Below are 18704 nucleotides of genomic sequence, written 5' to 3'. Positions count from 1 at the left end.
AGGTCCTTTCAGCCATTCTCACTCACACGCACTCGAAAACTTCCCGTGAGGTCACCCATCTCGATTTCCAAGCCAAGCACGCTTAACTTCGAGTTCTTAAGTTCGAGCCCAAAAGGAAGGCACTCGTGATACGGATAGACCATCTAACCTTTAAGTCATATTTAACCGTAATCTCGTAACCGGGTATTATAATAGGCGGGGCCGCAAGCTGCACTCTATCACAAATTACGACGCCCACCTCCCACTGGGAGACGGTAAACCAACGCCTCCCTGCAACGGAGGTCGCTGATGAGCCACGAGCCTTATCGACGCCTGCCGACCCCGCCCGTAAGTATTCAGAACGCCTGGCCGGGTGGGCCCCACCCGACCAACCAGAACGACACCGCAATCACCTCATCGGTTCACGACTAGCCCACGCATCACCGGAGGTCCTTCGCCGCTTGGTCTCACTGCACGCACTCGGAAAACTTCCTGTGAGGTCACCCATCTCGATTTCCAAGCCAAGCACGCTTAACTTCGGAGTTCTTAAGTTCGAGCTCCGAAAAGGAAGGCGCACCTTGGTGATATGGATAGTACCATCTAACCTTTTAAGTCATATTTAACCGTAATCTCGTAACCGGGGTATTACAATCACCCCACTTAAAGACACAACGCCCTCGTCAGTAACCACAAATCACACCACAAACAAATCCTTAATCTCCTCGCCAGTGGTGCCCGGTGCCCTACCACAGCGCACTCACTGGCCGCAAGGTCGCCTCGATACCATCCGTAACGCCCGGCCGGAGAAATCGATCAACCAGAACGATCAGTATTTATCGGCTGACGATTAGCCCAGATCATCGGAGGCAGGTTGTTTCACCGCGACGCACTGAATTTCTTCAGAGGTCACCATCTCGATCCGCCAGCACGATTAACTGAGTTCTAAGTTCAGCCCAAGCGACTGGCTGATACGGATAGACCATCTAACCCTTAAGTCATATTTAACCGTAATCTCGTAACCGGTATTACAACGAAATTACTAAGCTCAAACTTAAGAACCCAAAGTTAAGCGTGCTTGCTGAGAAACTGAGGACGGGTGACCTCCGAAGTTTCCGTGCGCATGGAGCGAGGACAAAGCACTGAAAGGACCTCCCGTGGTCTTGGAGCTAGTCATCAAACCGATAGGTAATTCGTGCCGCTCCCTGTCGGTCCGGTGGGGCCCACCCCAGCCGGGCTGCAGATGGTATCGAGCGACTCATGACCGTGAGTGCGCCTGTAGAGCACCCAGGCACCACCCAGCGAGGGAGACTGGATTGTTTGTGGTGTGATTTGTGGTTACACAACGAGGACGTTGTGTCTTTAAGTGGGGGTGATTGTAATACCCCGGTTCTGAGATTCTGGTTAAATATGACTTAAAATGTTAGATGATACTATCCATATCACCAAGGTGCACCTTCCTTTTCGGAAGCCCAAACTTAAGAACTCCAAAGTTAAGCGTGCTTGGCTTGGAGAAATCTGAGGATGGGTGACCTCCTGGGAAGTTTTCCAGGGTGCGTGCGAGTGAGGACAAAGCACGCTGAAAGGACCTCTGGTGGTCTGTGGAGCTAGTCATCAAACCGATAGGTAATCCTGGTGTCGTTCCTGGTTCGGTCCGGGTGGGGCCGCCCGGATCGGGGCGTTACAGTTAATGCCCGACGGCGACACGTGAGGAGATTGTGGGCATCGACAATGCATGTGAAGAGGGGAAATCGAGGAAGAAGCTTCGGTGAGAGGAAATAACGAGAGAGACTTAGCTTTTAATTTATATAACCTAGGTTAAATGTTTTCAACTTTCAGTTAATTTCCTCAATCAACTAAATGAATATTCCAAACAGACTTTCTCTAAGCCTAATAAATTCATATGAACTTTAAATCCCGAAAAATTTCTAAAAATTTTCAGAAAATTCTATAAGGTTATTTATCAAATAACACTTATTATTTAATTGTCGTATCTCACAAAAGAACATTTAATTAAGATAGAGGTCAATAGCATAGAACTTACTCGGGAAAGCTTGAGTAAGCAATATTGATCCCTGGATTCTAAGGAAAGGGGAATGGATAGAATGACATTGTCTATTTATGGTTTGGTGCACTCACTCCCTTAATGGTGGGATATTAATGCGAAAAACCCTCTCACTAGCCGATCTTCATCTCCTCCTTTTATACAATGATTCCTTTTAACAGGCCATTCGGGAAACACTATCCCTTGTTTTATCTGTGGCTTATTCTAGTTTATGTGCAACTTACTTATGAACAAGCTCTGCTAACTGTTCTTTGTCCTCTTCTATTCCTATTTCTTGATCGATGAGGATCATAACTTGATCCGAAATATCAATCTCAATGGTCTTTGCTCTTGACTCGTACTTAACTGTGCATGTGAGATGAATAAAAGAAGGGAGATTCAAAAGTATCTATTCTATATTCCAAGGTGCGAAGGGCAAAGGAGATATGAAAAAAAGTGTGAACTCTTTCTTACCGAAAGTCACATAGTTATAGTCATAGTACAAGCAGGAAAGGAGTTAATAAACGGTTACCTTACAAGAATCCTTTGAATTAAGTAAGAAGAAAGATTAAGCTATTCTATCTTTCTACACATCAAGGCCTTCTTTTCCTTAGAACCAATCTCACCTGCGTCTTGCCCCTCTTCTTTAATGTAAATGACCCCACAATGAAGGCCTTGACCAAGAACATGTGAACCCTCCATTTGGTCGACTTCTTTCCCCCTCGATCTTAGTGGGGCTTCGATGAGCGTTTCTACTTAGATGCAAATGCACAACTTGATTTAGTCATCTTCCTTGTTTGCTTGGCCATTTTGATTCTTGTCCAAAACACTCCAAGCAACGGTCGTTTACGACTGTCCAAATACTATTCAATCTCTGGATGATTTCATTACTTAATTAGGATATTTATTAGTCGCCTAAATAATTGCCGTACCATCTTAAATTCAACTCTCATAATTTTTCCTCAATAGCACAACTCAATTTTCTCTCTATTCTCATTCTTATTCTGTCCATCATCGTATGACCATACATCTATGTTAAGATCCTTATCTTTACGATTCTCATCTTTTGCTCATGTTTTCGACTCATAGCCTAACATTTAACTTCATATAGCATAGCATGTCTAATTATCATTTTGTAAACTTCCCTTTAAGCTTTTGTTGTATCTTATAATCACAAAGAACATCTGACTCCCTCCTCCATTTTAACTATCTTTCTTGTATCCTATATAAAATATCTTTATCAACTATTCTATCCTTTTGCAGAAACAAACTTAGATGCTTAAAACTCTAATTTTTTAAGTAATTCATCATCTCCTATCTTAACACTTGCTTTGCTATGTCTGCTATTACTAAATTTAAATTTTATATATTGTATCTCTACTAAGCCTAAAACCCTTTTATTTCATGCATTTTTCATGGAGATTCGATTTTAGCATTCAATCTTTTATGTGTCTCCATTTCTCACTAAGATTTAATCGTAGTATTCAATCCTTCATGTGTCTCATCGACTAAAACAATGCCATCAACAAATAACGTACACTATTAATGCGTCTTGAATTTGTTTAATAAGATCATCCATGACTAGTGTATAAAGATATATAAGCTTAGAGCCGATCCTTTTATAGAAAATATTTTAATTAATTTGCCTGGAGTCTTTACCCTTGTTATTATATCCTCATACATATCCTCAATTATTTCAATATATGGTCTGTTAATTTTTTTTTTTTTATAGAATTCTCGATATAATTTTCCGCAGGACTGTCATAAACATTTTCGAGATCATTGAATACCATGAATAAGTCTTACTTCTTTTTCTAATACTTTTCAATCAGTGATCTATAACTTATATGGTGGATCTTTTATGCATGGATTCAAATTGATATTCAGTTACCTTGGTTTTCTTAATTTTTTTCCTATCATTTTTTTAGAAAATTTAACGTAATGCCCCTATAATTTGCACAATTTTGTATGTCTCATTTGTTTTATAAGGGGTACTAGAGTACTTTTGCCCTCTACTGATCAAGCATTTTCCTCGTCAAAAATATCAAGTTAAATGACTTCGTTAGCTATTCAATATTCCTTCCTTAGACACTTCCATATCTCTATCATAATATCATTTGAGTCAATTATTTTTTCATTTTGTATTTCATTTAGTGCCTATTCTATTTTTGAAATTTAAATTCTTTGATAAAAATTTAAAATTTTGTACTCGCCTTACTTAAATTTCCTATACTAAGTTGGACACCTAAATATTTATTATAAAGTTAATGAACATACCAATTCCATCGCTTCTTTATTTCGTCATCCTTCATTAGTATATTATTGGATTTATCACATCTTATTTGGGTAAGATCCCTTATTTTCTTCTCTCTTGTTTTAGCTATTTTATATATATCTTTTTTCCCTTCTTTTTATCAATCTGTCAAATTTTAAGATATGAGAATTAATAAAATAGATACAAGAATTGTTAAGATAAATTGTTAATAGAAGGATAAAAATACTAGTATTTGAGAACATTCAGGTGTAGTTCCAATAGATGACGAAATACGAGAATATATTGAGATGATATAGACACGTCCAAAGGTGACAAATAGTTAAAATAGTTGAATCTATTAGAGCAGTTAGTGTGTGATGCACGGGTAGGGAGAGACTAAAGAAAATAGTAGTCAATATAATAAAAGACAGAATTGATTGGAATATTACTAGTGATATAATCTTGCATAGGGCTTAAAGGAGAGTGAAAATTCATGTAGAACAAACACGATCATGAGGACTATCAGCTATCGGACAATATTATGATTTGAATAAACAATTTTTGAAATGTTTTATGTAACTGCTTTCTTAACCTTTCTTAAGTTTATTCTCATTGTCACTTTATTCTATCCTTTTCTTCTTGGTGGCTAAAATGGGAATTTACAGAAATGCAAGTGTTTTACTATTATAGTAGTTATATAAGTCAATTTAAATTGACATTTTTTTGCTTAATGCCCTTTTTAAAAAATATACCTGTGTTAGTACTTTTGTTAGTTTCCAAAGTCTTTGTTTACCTTTTCCTTTGTTTGCACTATCAAGGATATACTTAAGTATGAGTCATGGGTTGTGTATTTCTGGTTTTGAGATTTTGTTTGCTTTGAAGGTACAGAATTCCTTTTTTTGTTTTGTTTTATGAACAATTATATTTCCTCATTGTAGGATTTGGAATTCATTGACAAGAAGTTGGAGGACCTAGAGAAGAGCATGAAGAGAAGCAATGATAAACAATTAAAAATTGAACATGAATTATGTGGCAAGGTTGGTATGATGACTATCAGATTTTTTTCATCACTTATGATTCTGGGCTTACACAATAGTTGTAATGATTTTATTCCATTTTTAATTATATACATATTTATGATAGACTGCAAGTTTTCTATGGATTTCATTTTCTTGTTGCTTTTAGATTTTGCATCTATATAGACTTGAATAACTTTCACTTGGAAGATTCCAGCCTTTGATGGGAATTAAATTCACAATTGAAAGTGATTAATATACTTTTTATATTCATTTCCAGGATGATATCAAAATTATCATAAACATTCTTTCCAATCTGTCATCAGACTTGAAAGTGATAAATATACTCATTATATTCATTTCCAGGTTGCTATCAAACTTGCCATAAAACATTATTTCCGATCTGTGTAAAGTTGTTTTATCTTGTAACAAACTCTTTTCCATGATTTAATTTTTTCGAGCTACTTTTGAACTCATATTTACTATATGGTTATATTACTTTCACTACTAAGCTAAAACTTGAAGGGGAGCCTTGGCGCAACGGTGAAGTTGTTGTTTTGTGACCAAAAGATCACGGGTTTGAATTCTGGAAACAACCTCTTGCAAAAAGCAGGGTAAGACTGCGTACAATGGATCCTTCCTCGAGACCCTGCATAGCGGGAGGTTCATGCACCGGGTTGTCTTTTTTTTACTAAGCTAAAACTTATTATTTAAATATTGATCTAAATAGTTTCTATACTCTAAATTTCTCTCATTTTAAAGGTATGTTTATGTATGCTGAAGAGAGATGGAGAGGGAATGGAAGAAAAATCATCTTTTCAGTGTTGCTTTGATGGAGGAGCAGAGAGAAGGATGAGAAGGGAGGATTCACCTCCCTCATTTTTGCAAAATTGATCTGCACATAATTAGGTCGATGGTGAGAGAAAAACAAATTTTTACACACACATACACATTTTAAAAAACCATCTCATGAAGTTATTTTTCCTCAATTCCTTCCTTTATTCCCCCTTTACAAGTAAAGAAACTGGTGTAACAACTTTTTTTTATTTCCTTTTCTTTTCTCCCTTCCTTTCTCCCTCTCTTAGGCTATGTTTACTTTGAAAGATGGAAAGGGGAAGAAAAGGAATTGATGTTGGAAAAATATCCATAGGGAAGGGTAAGGGAAAAGAAGAGAAAAGAAAAGAATATGAGGGAGTGAGAAAAGAAAAAGCTTTGCATGGAAGGAAGGGAAAGAGATGGAAAAGAAAATAAAAAAAACAAAAAGAATCATAGGGCTTTGACTGTGAAGGTTGCTCGTGCGGTTGACGACGAGCGACCTTACAGTCGGTCAGAGGTCTCTCACCCTCGTGTGGTTGTTTGCCACTCGCCCTCTTCCTCGTCCTCATGAGGTTGAGTTCGCTCGCGCAAGCGACCTTTGATCGCGAGCAACCTTTAAGGTTGCTTGCTGGGCCGCCTCCTCCCTGCCGCGTGTGACGCCCCATGGGGTTGCCGATAGGAAGAGGACGTGGTGAAGGAAGAGGACATCGTACGGGGCCATCTATCGTTGTCGCATGAGGTCAGTTGCGACTGTGAGAAATAGTTGTGCATGTTGAAACAATGGAGGGAATTGCTTTTCACCTGATTTGGATGGATGCCAAAATGATGAAAAAATAATCTCTTGATGGATTTATAAATAGGTAAACAAAAGAAAGAAAAATAACTCTTATTTTTTTTGAAGTAAATAAAAAAAAGGAATATAATCAAGACAGAGGAAAGTTTTCCACGATAAAAACATTTCCATAGTTTTAGTTTCTTCCTCCCAAGTAAACAGGACCTTAGTGCGGTTCTTTCCTTTTTGTCTTCATCCTACCAAGTAATCATAACTTCGCCCACAGCGAATATCTCTGTCATAGTCGTCCCTAAGCCCCCGGATAATGGAGAGTTGTGTTAGATTGCTAGCCAGCCTTAAATAAAAGGTAAATATTATATATGAATCTATTAAACTATGTGTTAATGCTAAGTTGTTCTTTGGAAGAAATGCAGGATTCGATTGCACGTTTTGGTGAGGATTGCTACATCTCCATAGGAACTGGTGTAGTTTTAAATATACAAGAGTTCTCACACTCTAAATTAGATAAGAACAAAAGAACGCTCACTAGTAAAATAATAGAGATAATAGATATGATGATTATAATTTTTTTGATATTTTATGATTATAAGAGAGAAAATGGGTGGGGAAGAAAACAAAGATAGTAGAGAACTTAGGTTTTAAATTATGATACTCAATTTGAGTAACTCAAGAAATAGTAAAATGAGGAATAAAGTAAGGATTATTGTAAATAGTTCATTAAGGGATGAAGTAGTTAGGAATGCATATAGGATCATAACTTCAAGATAGCAGTAGCCAAAGAAACTATTAATGTAATTAACATATATGCACCTCAAACAAGATTAGATGAAAACGCTAAACGTAGGTTTAGAGCTAAATAAGATAATATAAATAATTCTGACAAACGAGATATGATTTTAATAGGAGTAGATCTTAATGAACATATATGAATAAAAAATGAGGAATATGATATGGTGCATGGGGGCTATAGTTTTGGATTAAGAAATGAAAAAAGAAAAGCTATATTAGATTTCGCGATAGCATATGAAACTTATAATCGATAATTTTTTTTTTTTTAAAAGAGAACACCTACATTCAAAAGTGGAAACAATAAGTCATAAATTGATTTTCTTATGGTGAGGAAGAGGGATAGAAAAATTTATAAAGATTATAAAGTCATCTTTGAAGAAAACTTAACCACTAAAAATAGGTTAATGATGTTAGATACATGCCTCAGGCATAGTATCAATAGAAGGAAAATGTGCATTATTCCTAGAATCAAGGGGTGGAAGTTAAAGATGAAATAAAAAGTATTTTTAAGGGGAGAGTAGGAATACAAATATCATGAGAAATACATGATGACTCAGACTACGACATAAGATAAGATGACATCAAATTTGAAAGTGGTGGCTAAGAGCATACTCGGTGAGTTTAGAGGATGGATACCATCAAATAAAGCATCTTGGTGATGGAATAAGTAAGTACAAGAGAAAGTGTAAAAAAAAAAGAACAACTTGTAAGTTATTGTATATTTGTAAGAACAAAGAGAACTTTAAAAAGTATATAATAGCAAAAAAAGAGGCTAAAAAAATAGTGAGTGAATTTATGAATAAAACTTTCGAATACTTGTATTAACAACAACACGATACAAAAAAGGAGAAAGAAACATCTATAGAATAACTAAAGCAAGAGAGATGAAAATAAAGGATCTTACTCAAATAAGATGTACTAAAGATAATCCAATATAATGCTAGTGAAGGATGAGGAAATAAAAGAGTGTGATAGAAGAGGAATTTTTTAATGGAAGGTTTAGGTACTAACTTAGCTTAGGAAATTTAAGTAGGATAGAGGAGTATAAACATTTAAATTTGTATTGGAGAATCCAAACTTCAGAAGTAAAACAAATGTTAAATGAGATGTAAAATGGGAAAGCAGTTAAACCACATGACATTCTAATATAGGTATGAAAGTGCCTAAGAAGCTAGATTATTTATGAAGTTATTTAATCTGATATTAAAAATAAAAAAAATCCCATGTTATTAGAGGGTAGGTATTGTAGTCCCTTATATAACAAAATTTGTGAATTATAGTGGAATTAAGTTAATGAGCCATACCATAAAACTTTGAAAAAAATTGATAAGAAAAAAATTAAAGGAGACTAAGGTGATCAAAAATCAATTGAATTCATGTCGATGATAGAAGCTATAGTCTTCTCAAATAACTTATTGAAAACTACCGGAAAAAGAAGCAAACTTACACCGTAAAAGTTTATGACAAAGTTTTGAGAAAAATTATAGGGAGAATTCTAAAAAGAAAGATGTTTGTGTGACATATATTGAAACAATTAAGGATATATATATATGTTGTGTCCAAAGGATGTTCACTTATCTCCACAATGACATGATGTTGTCTACTTTGAGCCTAGACTTTCATGACTTTGTCTTGGGCTCTACCTAATAGGCCTCATATCAATAGAGATATCGTACATCCTTTTAAACTCATGATCTTTCCCAAATCTTTCCAATGTGAGATTTTGATCCTCCCCTCAAACGAAGGACCATTATTACTCACATGGTCCGACCCCCGTGAGCATCCGGTCACTCTTGACCTACTTTGGGCCTTCTCATGAGCATCCGAACACCCTGATCTGTTCTGGTCCTCCCCAAGCATGTGCGTCTGGTCACTCTTGACCTGCTTCGGGCCTCCCCGCAAGCATTTGATCACCCTGACTTGCTTTGGGTTTCCTCGTGAACATCCGGTCATATTGATCTGCTTCAGGTCTCCTCGTGAGTATTCGGTCATCCTCATCTACCTGGAGCCTCCCGCAAGCATCCGATCAACCTGACCTGCTCTGAGTCTACCCTCAACTTCGTTCACAGCCTTCCCACATGACATCTGGTCTTGACCATGGCTCTGATACCATTTGATGTGCCCAAAGAATGTTCACATATCTCCACAATGACATGATATTGTCCAAGGTTTAAAATTTCGACCCGTGCCGAGGTTTCGGTCTTGGACCGGAACGATACGGTTTCGGTACCGTATCGTGCCGTGCCGATATAGTTTCGGTATTTTTTAAATATAAAATATATTAATTAAAAATAAAAATATTTAATAAAAATATTTAAAAAATAAACAAGATAAAAAATAATCTTTTGAAAAAGGAAAAAAAATGAAAATAGATAAATAAATAAATAAAGATTTTATTATAATTTTTAAATTAAAATAAATAAAATATAAAATTAATTAGATAATTTTATTAGGGTTTAATAAAGTCTCTTTAGATTATTTCCACCATAACTAGGAGTTGATTAAAAAAATTAACGTAAGTTTAATTAAAAAAAATTTGAAATCTGACACCACTCGCGAGCCCTCACGGCTTCAGTGCTGTCGCAGGGTTGCGCGACCAACCATGGTCGAGGGGATTGCATGACTCCTTCAGTGCGACCACGTCGGTCGTGCGACCCCTCTGCAGTGACTGCAGGGTCGCACGATACCTCCATGGCGGTAGCGGAAGGGTTATGCGACCTCTCCGTTATTGTTGCAGGGTTGAGCGACCCCTCTGCTGTGACCACGGGGTCTCGCAACACATCACACCTGTCGTGGGTCTGGTGCCGGTGTCGTGCCGGTGCCGGTCGTCGAGCGGAATGAGACGTTTCACCCGTTTTGGCACGACACTTTAAACCATGATATTACCCACTTTCAGCCTAGTCCCTCATGATTTTGCTCTTGGGCTCTATCCAAAAGGTCATGCCAATGAAGATATCTTATATCTTTTTAAACCCATAATCTTGCCCAAATATTTTCATTGTGGGACTTTGATTCAATCCCAACTGAGAATATGCATCGACAAGAGTGAAGAATCTAGGATTAATCGAAGCGTTTCCTATAAAGATATAATAAACACTAGGTCCATATTTTTTTACACTAGTCATGGATGCCTAAGCATGTTATGATGATACAGGAATAATTTTTTTTGATCTATTAGACACGTAAAATAGTAAATGTTAAGCTTGAACATGGCCGGAAAAATTAAAAGTAGAAGATTTTATGCTTAATAGAATATATATAGAATATAGGGAATTTAAGTTTAGTAGTATTAGATGTAGTAAGACAAAGGTTAATCTAAGAGATAACGAGTTAGTTGTAAACTGAGAGCTTTAAGTATTTAGAATCATTTTTGCAAATGAATGGAGGGGTTGATATTGATGTTTTATGTATGATAAGACGATTAAAATGGAGGATGACATCATGTGTTCTTTGTGATAGTACATTATGTTTAAAGTTAATTTTACAAAATGTCAATTAGACTTGTTATGTTATATGAATTTGAATGTTTGGCTATGAAACGAGCACACAAGCAAAAGATGAGAGTTGTAGAGAAAAGGATGTTAAGGTGATTATCCAAACATATGAGGATGGACATAAGGGAAACTATAAGACACATGTTTAAGATGGTATAAACACATACTTAAGTGTTCAATAAATACCCGGTTACGTGAGATCATGACAAATACACACATTATAGAAGAAAAGGGAGATAAAAAATGACAAAATAAAATAAAATTCATTTAAATGTAGATGATTATATAGTAGGGGATCGAGCTGAATGACGTAGGAGGATTCATATAGCTGACGTCATTAGGATAAAGGCTTATTGTTGTTGTATCCTCCCAAGTTGATATTTCAAATGAAATATGTACTAATTTACTATTTAGACTAGGAATAAACATAGCTTAGAAATGAAATATAAATGGGCTGTTACCTATATTATGGTATGTGTTTTATAAAGCAACAATGTTAAAAAAAGTGCAGCCTGGTGCGCGAACCTCTTGCCATGCGGGGCCATGAGGAAGGATTCATTGTACGCAGCCTTACTTTGCTTTTTATAAAGCAACAATATTAAATTAGAAATAGACAATGATTATATTTTTGATTGTTCAGCTGAAGGACCGAGTGTGGAACAATTTAAAAAATTATAAAAAAGACCATAAAGCCAATAAATGATTATTTCTTATAGTAATTAGTTAATGTGTTGCAAACAATATTGTAAATTTTTTTGTATAATAGAATTTTCATTATGTTTAATTAATTAATTATGTTGAAATATCTAAAAAACATAGATATAATTTTGATTTTGAACAATTAATTTACCAACATTAGTTATGTTAGATAAAAATCCTGCTTTAATTATGGTTTTGATAATAAATTTTGAAATTTCATTAGGTAATTTTGACCTATTAAGTGCTTAAATAATGAATCCTCCTTTCTTTATTAAGTTCCACTTGTAAAATTACGGTATTTTCTATTAAGGAACTCTTCCTAATTGATTATCAATAGCAATCTTTTTGTTGACTATTTAGTGGACCAAATAGTAGAGAATATAAGAATGGAATAATAACTCCATGTGATGAAATTTTTGAAAAACTATTATATTGCCAAATTTTCATGCTAGTGCACCTAAATTAACGAGAGGCTTGATGCAAGTTGTAGGGGAGATAGAGATTGGTTACTAAGGGAAGAAAATGGACAAAAAGGAATTACTTAGAATACTTATCGGTATTATCATATAATTTCGGCTATATCAGACGCAATCCTTTTATATCATGCATTTAGCCTTTGTCTGATGCTATAGGGCAAACGTCAAGTTAGCAGATGACGAATTACTTGCAACTGAGAGCTTTATATATCTAAGATCAATTTTGTAAAAGGATGGAGGGTTGATAGAGATGTTTTACATATGATATAAGTAGGATGGTCAAAATGGAGGATGACGTTAGATGTTCTTTGTGATATAAAACTTAAAGGAAAGTTTTACAAAACAACAGTTAGATATGCTAAATTATATAAACATTAGGCTCTGCAACGAGCACACGAGCAAAAGATGAGAGTCATAGATATGAGGATGTTACTGTTGATATGCGGATATACGAGGATGGACAAAATAAAAAATATGAACATTAGAGAGAGTTGAGATTGTGCCTATTGAGGACAAATAGTAAGAGACATGTTTAAGATGGTACGAACATGTATTTAGACGTTCAATAAATGTCCCAATTAGACAAATACACACATTAATAGAGGAAGAGAGAGATAAAAAAGATTTGATTAGGAATGATAAAATAAGATAAAGTTTATTTAAATATAAATAACTGATCATACAATAAGGGATCGAGTCTTACGTAGAAGGATTCATATAGTTGATTCCACAGAGTGGAATAAAGGCTTGGTCGTTGTATTTGTTAAAAAACACCTATTACATAAATAATCACCTGTTAAATTCTCCTCGTCACACTGCAATATATCTACTAAACATGCCCGATACAATTACAAGGATAAGTAAAATATCCCTTGTAATTATTTTTACTCTGATTTCATTATCTCATGCAAGTGAAACTTGACTTGGACCAGGTTGAACAGTGAATTGGTCCAGATATTGGTTTCAATTTAATTTGATTGTTTGGTCTATGGATGGATAAATCTGGTGGTATAACATGACATGGATGACATACAAGGTGCTTTGTCTTTTTGATGTCGGTTAAAGAAGGTGAAATGGAAGAGTGGAATTGAAGACTGAAAGGGGAGAAGAAGACTAATAGTCATCGTTATATAATATACTTGTTTCATCAACCGAAATTTGATTATACTAATCTACTAAACAGTTACTTTAGTTAAAGAATTAATAAACTCATGCCATATCAAAGCCTCGTTAGAAAAATATTTGCATGTGATTTGTATTGACATATTAGCTCATTTATTTGTTAGTCTATGCCTTGTACTTACAAAAAAAACCTTTCATTTTGTTGCAGATAAAGTTGTGGTTGAAGGATGGTAAAGATGTCCGTCTTGGCGATTGGAAAGCTGCTGATATTGAGATCTTGAATACTTTCCAATTGCTATCTGCTAAGCCTGTTGTTTATTTGGTAATTCCTTTTCTCTGACTGCAGTAAGCCATATATGTACCAACTTCCTTTAAGTAGGGTAATTTCCATTGGTAGCTTCCTCTGACATGTTTATTATTTATTAATTAAAATTGCACTGTACGCCTCATATTTTAAGGTATTTACATTTAGGTCTCTCATATTTCCTCAAGTTTGCTTAAATATATTATGAAAAAATAGCTTGTTGTAGATATATTCAAGCTTAGAACCATTTAAGAAATTTGGTCTGGAAATTCACTGGCTATTAGAGCTGATAAATGATATGATTATTTCATTGAATTACATCTAAATGTCAAAGCGACAATCTTTGTGTATTATCCTATCTGGAAATATTGAATTACATGACAAAGGTGACCTTGATTCTCGTTTTTTTGACCTTTCTCTTTCTCGCACATATTCTTTTGATACTTAGAATTCTCAAAATTGTCTCTCAATAATGATGATGACAAAATGCCTGAGTACTAATTGATTGCATTCACTGTGAATGGTACGTTTGCATTTATAATTGTTAGGTTGTTCAATTTCCTAATCAGTCATTTGTATCTTATTAATGACTTCATTTTTCTTGACCACAGTTGGACATTTTTCTTGAGTATATTAAAGTACATACTTCAATTGGTAGATAGAAATGCTTCTCCCAAAGTGCCCCGCCCCTCTTTACAAGAAAGTATCGTAGGATGCCCAAATCCTTAAATAAAAGTAAAAAGAAAATTGTCTCAGTCTAGTGATGTTTGACATCTTCCTCAATACACATTCTAAATGGTGCGAAGGATGAAACCATCCTTTAGGGGATTGCTTCAAACCATATAGAGATTTCTTCAAATAACTGTTGCCCATGCAACAAACACTAAAATGTTGTTCCAGCTAAGGGTGACAAAAGTTCACATGATCAATTTACCAAACACGACCTGATCTGCAATCTTGTAGGATTGGGTTTGTGCTAATAGGTTTAGGTCATAGACGAGATAAGTGGTTTCATTAATCCTGAATTGTATTGAATCAGGAATAGGAATACTAAGGTTCATGACATAAATAAGTGAACAAAATTGTACCTTACTAGAATTTATAAGAATATTCTAGTATAATTACAAAACTAATAAAGAATAATAGCACATTACCAAAAATATATAAATGTGTTGTAAAAAAAACAAGTACATAACCATTCATGAAAATAAGTTAACTCTAACAATAAGCGGGACACTAAATTACTAAATAGTAAATACATATTCATAGCATAATATTACTGATCTTGTCCAAAAGTCGGGAAAGTGGATGCTGGGGACGTGGCGCTCCTGCTGACCTCCAAGAGACTGCGCCTGCCTGCAACACAAGCAGCGCCAGTGCCGAGCCAGGGAAGGGATTCCCGGCGATGACCCTCTGACTCTCAAGTCAGCCTCCGACGAATCAAGAAGCAACGAAAATTGTACCGCAACTGTAGAGATTGTGAGAAAAACATACTTCTGTCGATGCCTGAACCCCCCTTCTTAAAGCGGGTGCACTGTCCCAAACCTTTCGTGAATAGTCATCATGTCAGTAAAGTGTCGTTGACACAATACCCTAACGAGTCGAGCATACCTCTGAAGTGACAGTGGAAACTTCCGCCTTACGATCTTCTGCTTGACCATGCCGTCTGTTAGCGGCACTAACTTCCAAAAGGATGTTGAAGGATATCCCTTGGTGTTTGTTGCTCAAACGAATGGGATGACCACTCGACTGAGGATTCCCTGTCTCACTGTCGTTTGTTGCGGGGTCGAACGGGGTGGCCGCTCGGTTGGAGTCTCCGTTGTCTGGTTGATGAATCTGCTACTTGGCTGAGCGGGATAGCCGCTCGGCCGATCCTTCCACTGTCTGGTTGCTGATAACCGCTCGGTCTGCTTCTGTAGACACTTGGCGTTCATTCCTGTCTTGAGCGTCTTAGCTCAGTTGAAGACGCTCTGTTGGTGGTCGAGCTAGTGATGATATCAGATCGGACCTTTCATATCTTGGCCGGGCGAACCACTCGCCCGCTCGACCTGTGATAGGGGGCGTTGATAGCCTTGATTTTGATTGACCTCCGTCGTGGCGAAGACCTTTCCCAAGGTGGGCCCTTTCTTATCACCGCATCACATGCCTCCTCTTCAAGTCTAGTCGAAAGAGGTTGTGGTCTGACTGATTGGACTGTTGTGTGATCAAGTTCCATCCCAATCGACCTTCCCTTCTGTACGGCCTGATCAGGCTGGGCCTGACCCTAGCTGATCGACCCTTTGAAAGTGGTCGCTCAGTCATAAGCATGCTCCTTTGATCCGATCGGACAAGCAAAGGCTCACACTTGGGACTTTTTTCCTCTGTCTGTCTTGGGCGAACGCAGCCTGGCCTTACGTCATCCTGATTTCTCGAGAAACGTGCAAATCCTTTTTCATTAAGGCAGAACAGGTTTCCATGCCGGCTTTAATTGCCGATCCGTAGTGGCACACCACGTGTCACGCCCACAGCCGTCGCACGCTTGACGTGACAGGTATTGATGGCGACGTTTGACGGTTTGAATTCAACGATCGGATCCTCGCCTAGGTTATCACGACCTAGATCGGACGACTCTGGTCGGCCGAGCCCGGGGTATATGAGCTCGCAGCCTCACCTCCTCCACTTTCGTTGCCGCGTTCCCATCCTTTGTGCTCCCGTTCCTTGTGCTCTCCGGTGACTCTTCGCTCTCTTCCTTCGGCAACCTTCTGCGCGTCTTCTTCGACCATTTCTCCTTTCCTGCTCCGGCAATCCTCATCCTATAAGCTTCCTTCCCTCCTTATTCGCTTTCGATCTCCGGCGTCTCCCTGTTCATGGTGACCCACCAGTGGTCTTTTTGTTCTTTCGGTTGCATTTCTTCCGTTGTTTTTGCTTTTTATCGTAATGGCGAGCTTTTTGCAATTGTCGGTCGCCGTTCCTGGACTCTAGTACACCACTATGCAGTCTCGGTTTGATGCGGGCGACGCCGAGGCTTTGAGAAATACTTTTGAACTTCTTCCCGAGTACGAGATCGTTCTACCCTCTCCGTCTGATCGACCCAATAATCCTCCGACCGAAACCATTTGTTTGTTCAGAGACCACTTTGTCGCGGTCTGCGATTCCCCATCCATCTTTTTATCATCTCCGTTTGTAAATACTTCCGCATTTCTCTCCCCCAACTCATACCGAACTCTTTCCGTCTGCTGTGCGGTGTCACTGTCTTGTTCCGGCTGCACAGCATCCCCCTCACTCCTCTGGTGTTCCATTACTTCTATTATCCCAAGCAAATCTGAGTCGGGGACTTTCCTTTTTCAGTCTCGGGTCGGCCTAGTTTTCTTTGACAAAATGCCGACCTCTAATAAACACTAGAAAGAATACTTCTTTTTCCTGCGTCTCCTCGAGCGGCCAGAGTTCGCGACCCGTTGACAACTTGAAGTGGCGCTTCAGCCCTACCTGAAGCGATATAAGAGCCGCTCGGACTATCTACATGTGGCTTCCATGCTGGCCGATCAGAAATATCACATTCACAAGCTATTGCTGGAGGATGTATTGTACATTTTTGGCCTGAGTTCGATCCGCACCGGGCTGTCGACCAGCCTAGGTATGCAACCACTTTATCCTTTCCCTTTGATGCTAACTGATCTTTCTTTTTCCTCTGCAGCCAGAGTTATTGTAGGTGCAGCGGAGGCCGGCAAGAGGGGGGTGAATTGCTAAAAACAAAAATAAAATATACCCTCCTCATGCTTTCAATTCAATTAGTGCAATAGTAAATAAAGCAGTAAAGTAATTAAAGCAGTAAACAGAAAAGAAACAGAAATTTAACCTGGTTACAACCAAGGAGGTTGTTAATCCAGAGCAATGAGAAACGCACTAAAAAGAATCTCTTTTACCGAAGGCGGAGAAGTCTTTTACACTTTGGAAGCTTAGAAACTATTGCTAGGAATGACTACACAATTGATTGCTTGAGTTCTTTTGAATTCCTAGCTCCAGAGGCCTTTAAATAGCCTCTGGAAATCTGATCTCGAGGGTCCAAGCCGCCTCCAATAGAGGTCCAAGGCGCCTCGAACTGAGTCAGCGGATAAAATTTTATCCGCGCTCAAACGGTCAAATTTTACCAGTTGAAGGCGCCTTAAGACTTGTTGAAGGCGCCTCGAAGGTGGAGGCGCCTCCAACAAGCTTTAAGGCGCCTCCAAGATGGAGGCGCCTCCAGTACTTGTTGAGGGCGCCTTGAGCTTGTTTTCTAGCTTGTTTTTCCTTCACTTTGACTTCCGAAGCTCCGTTCTTTTGGGTGATTGCGGCCAACCGGAATAGGGCTCACCCGAGCCCAATTCCTGGCCTTCTCCTCGAGCAGCCTTCCTCCCCGGCTTAACGTCCCTCGAACGCCGCACACGTTCTTCTCGCCCACCGGTGTACTCTTCCGCAGTTCTCTCGTCCTTCGGACATACCGAGCCCGTCGACTCCCTTCCCGTGCCGTCCTTATCGCTAGCTGCGTCTTCCGCTCGACTTCCTGCGCTCCTAAGCTCCTGCACACTCAGACACAGGGATCAAACACAAAGCAGGACCTAACCAACTTGGTTGATCACATCAAAACTACCACGGGGTCCAACAGTTATGATGTGAGCGCGGATGACCGACAAATTGAAGCTCTCGGACGTCGCAATTGAGGCGGTGGCCGCCGAAGAGCTGGTGAGCCGAGGTCGACAACTAGTCCGTTCTTATAAAGACCCACTTGGGCTGAGCGAGGAGACGCCCGTGGAAGTAGGTGAAGGTACGACCAGCCATGCACCAAGCGGAGGGGCCACCCTGAGCTCCTAGCCTCAATCGGAGCAGCACCTTGTGTTGTTAAAGGCGCGCCCGGGGCGCTAGGCGCACAAGGCGCTGGGAAGAACGCCTCTTCCCACGCGAGGCG

General features: G+C 38.3%; 1 protein-coding gene across 1 annotated transcript in view; it reads left to right on the top strand.

Annotated features, from left to right (window-relative positions):
• LOC122009862 (obg-like ATPase 1) overlaps nt 1-18704 on the top strand; it is a 58200-nt gene that overhangs the window by 16113 nt on the left and 23383 nt on the right. The window contains exons 5-6 of the mRNA XM_042566174.1: nt 5213-5311; nt 13688-13801. Of these exons, the coding sequence (XP_042422108.1) occupies nt 5213-5311; nt 13688-13801 (213 nt within the window). The remainder of the gene's footprint in view (nt 1-5212; nt 5312-13687; nt 13802-18704) is intronic.

The sequence above is a fragment of the Zingiber officinale genome, chromosome 8A (assembly GCF_018446385.1).
Source record: "Zingiber officinale cultivar Zhangliang chromosome 8A, Zo_v1.1, whole genome shotgun sequence".
Lineage (NCBI taxonomy): Eukaryota > Viridiplantae > Streptophyta > Magnoliopsida > Zingiberales > Zingiberaceae > Zingiber > Zingiber officinale.
This window is presented reverse-complemented; position numbering and strand designations above follow the sequence as displayed.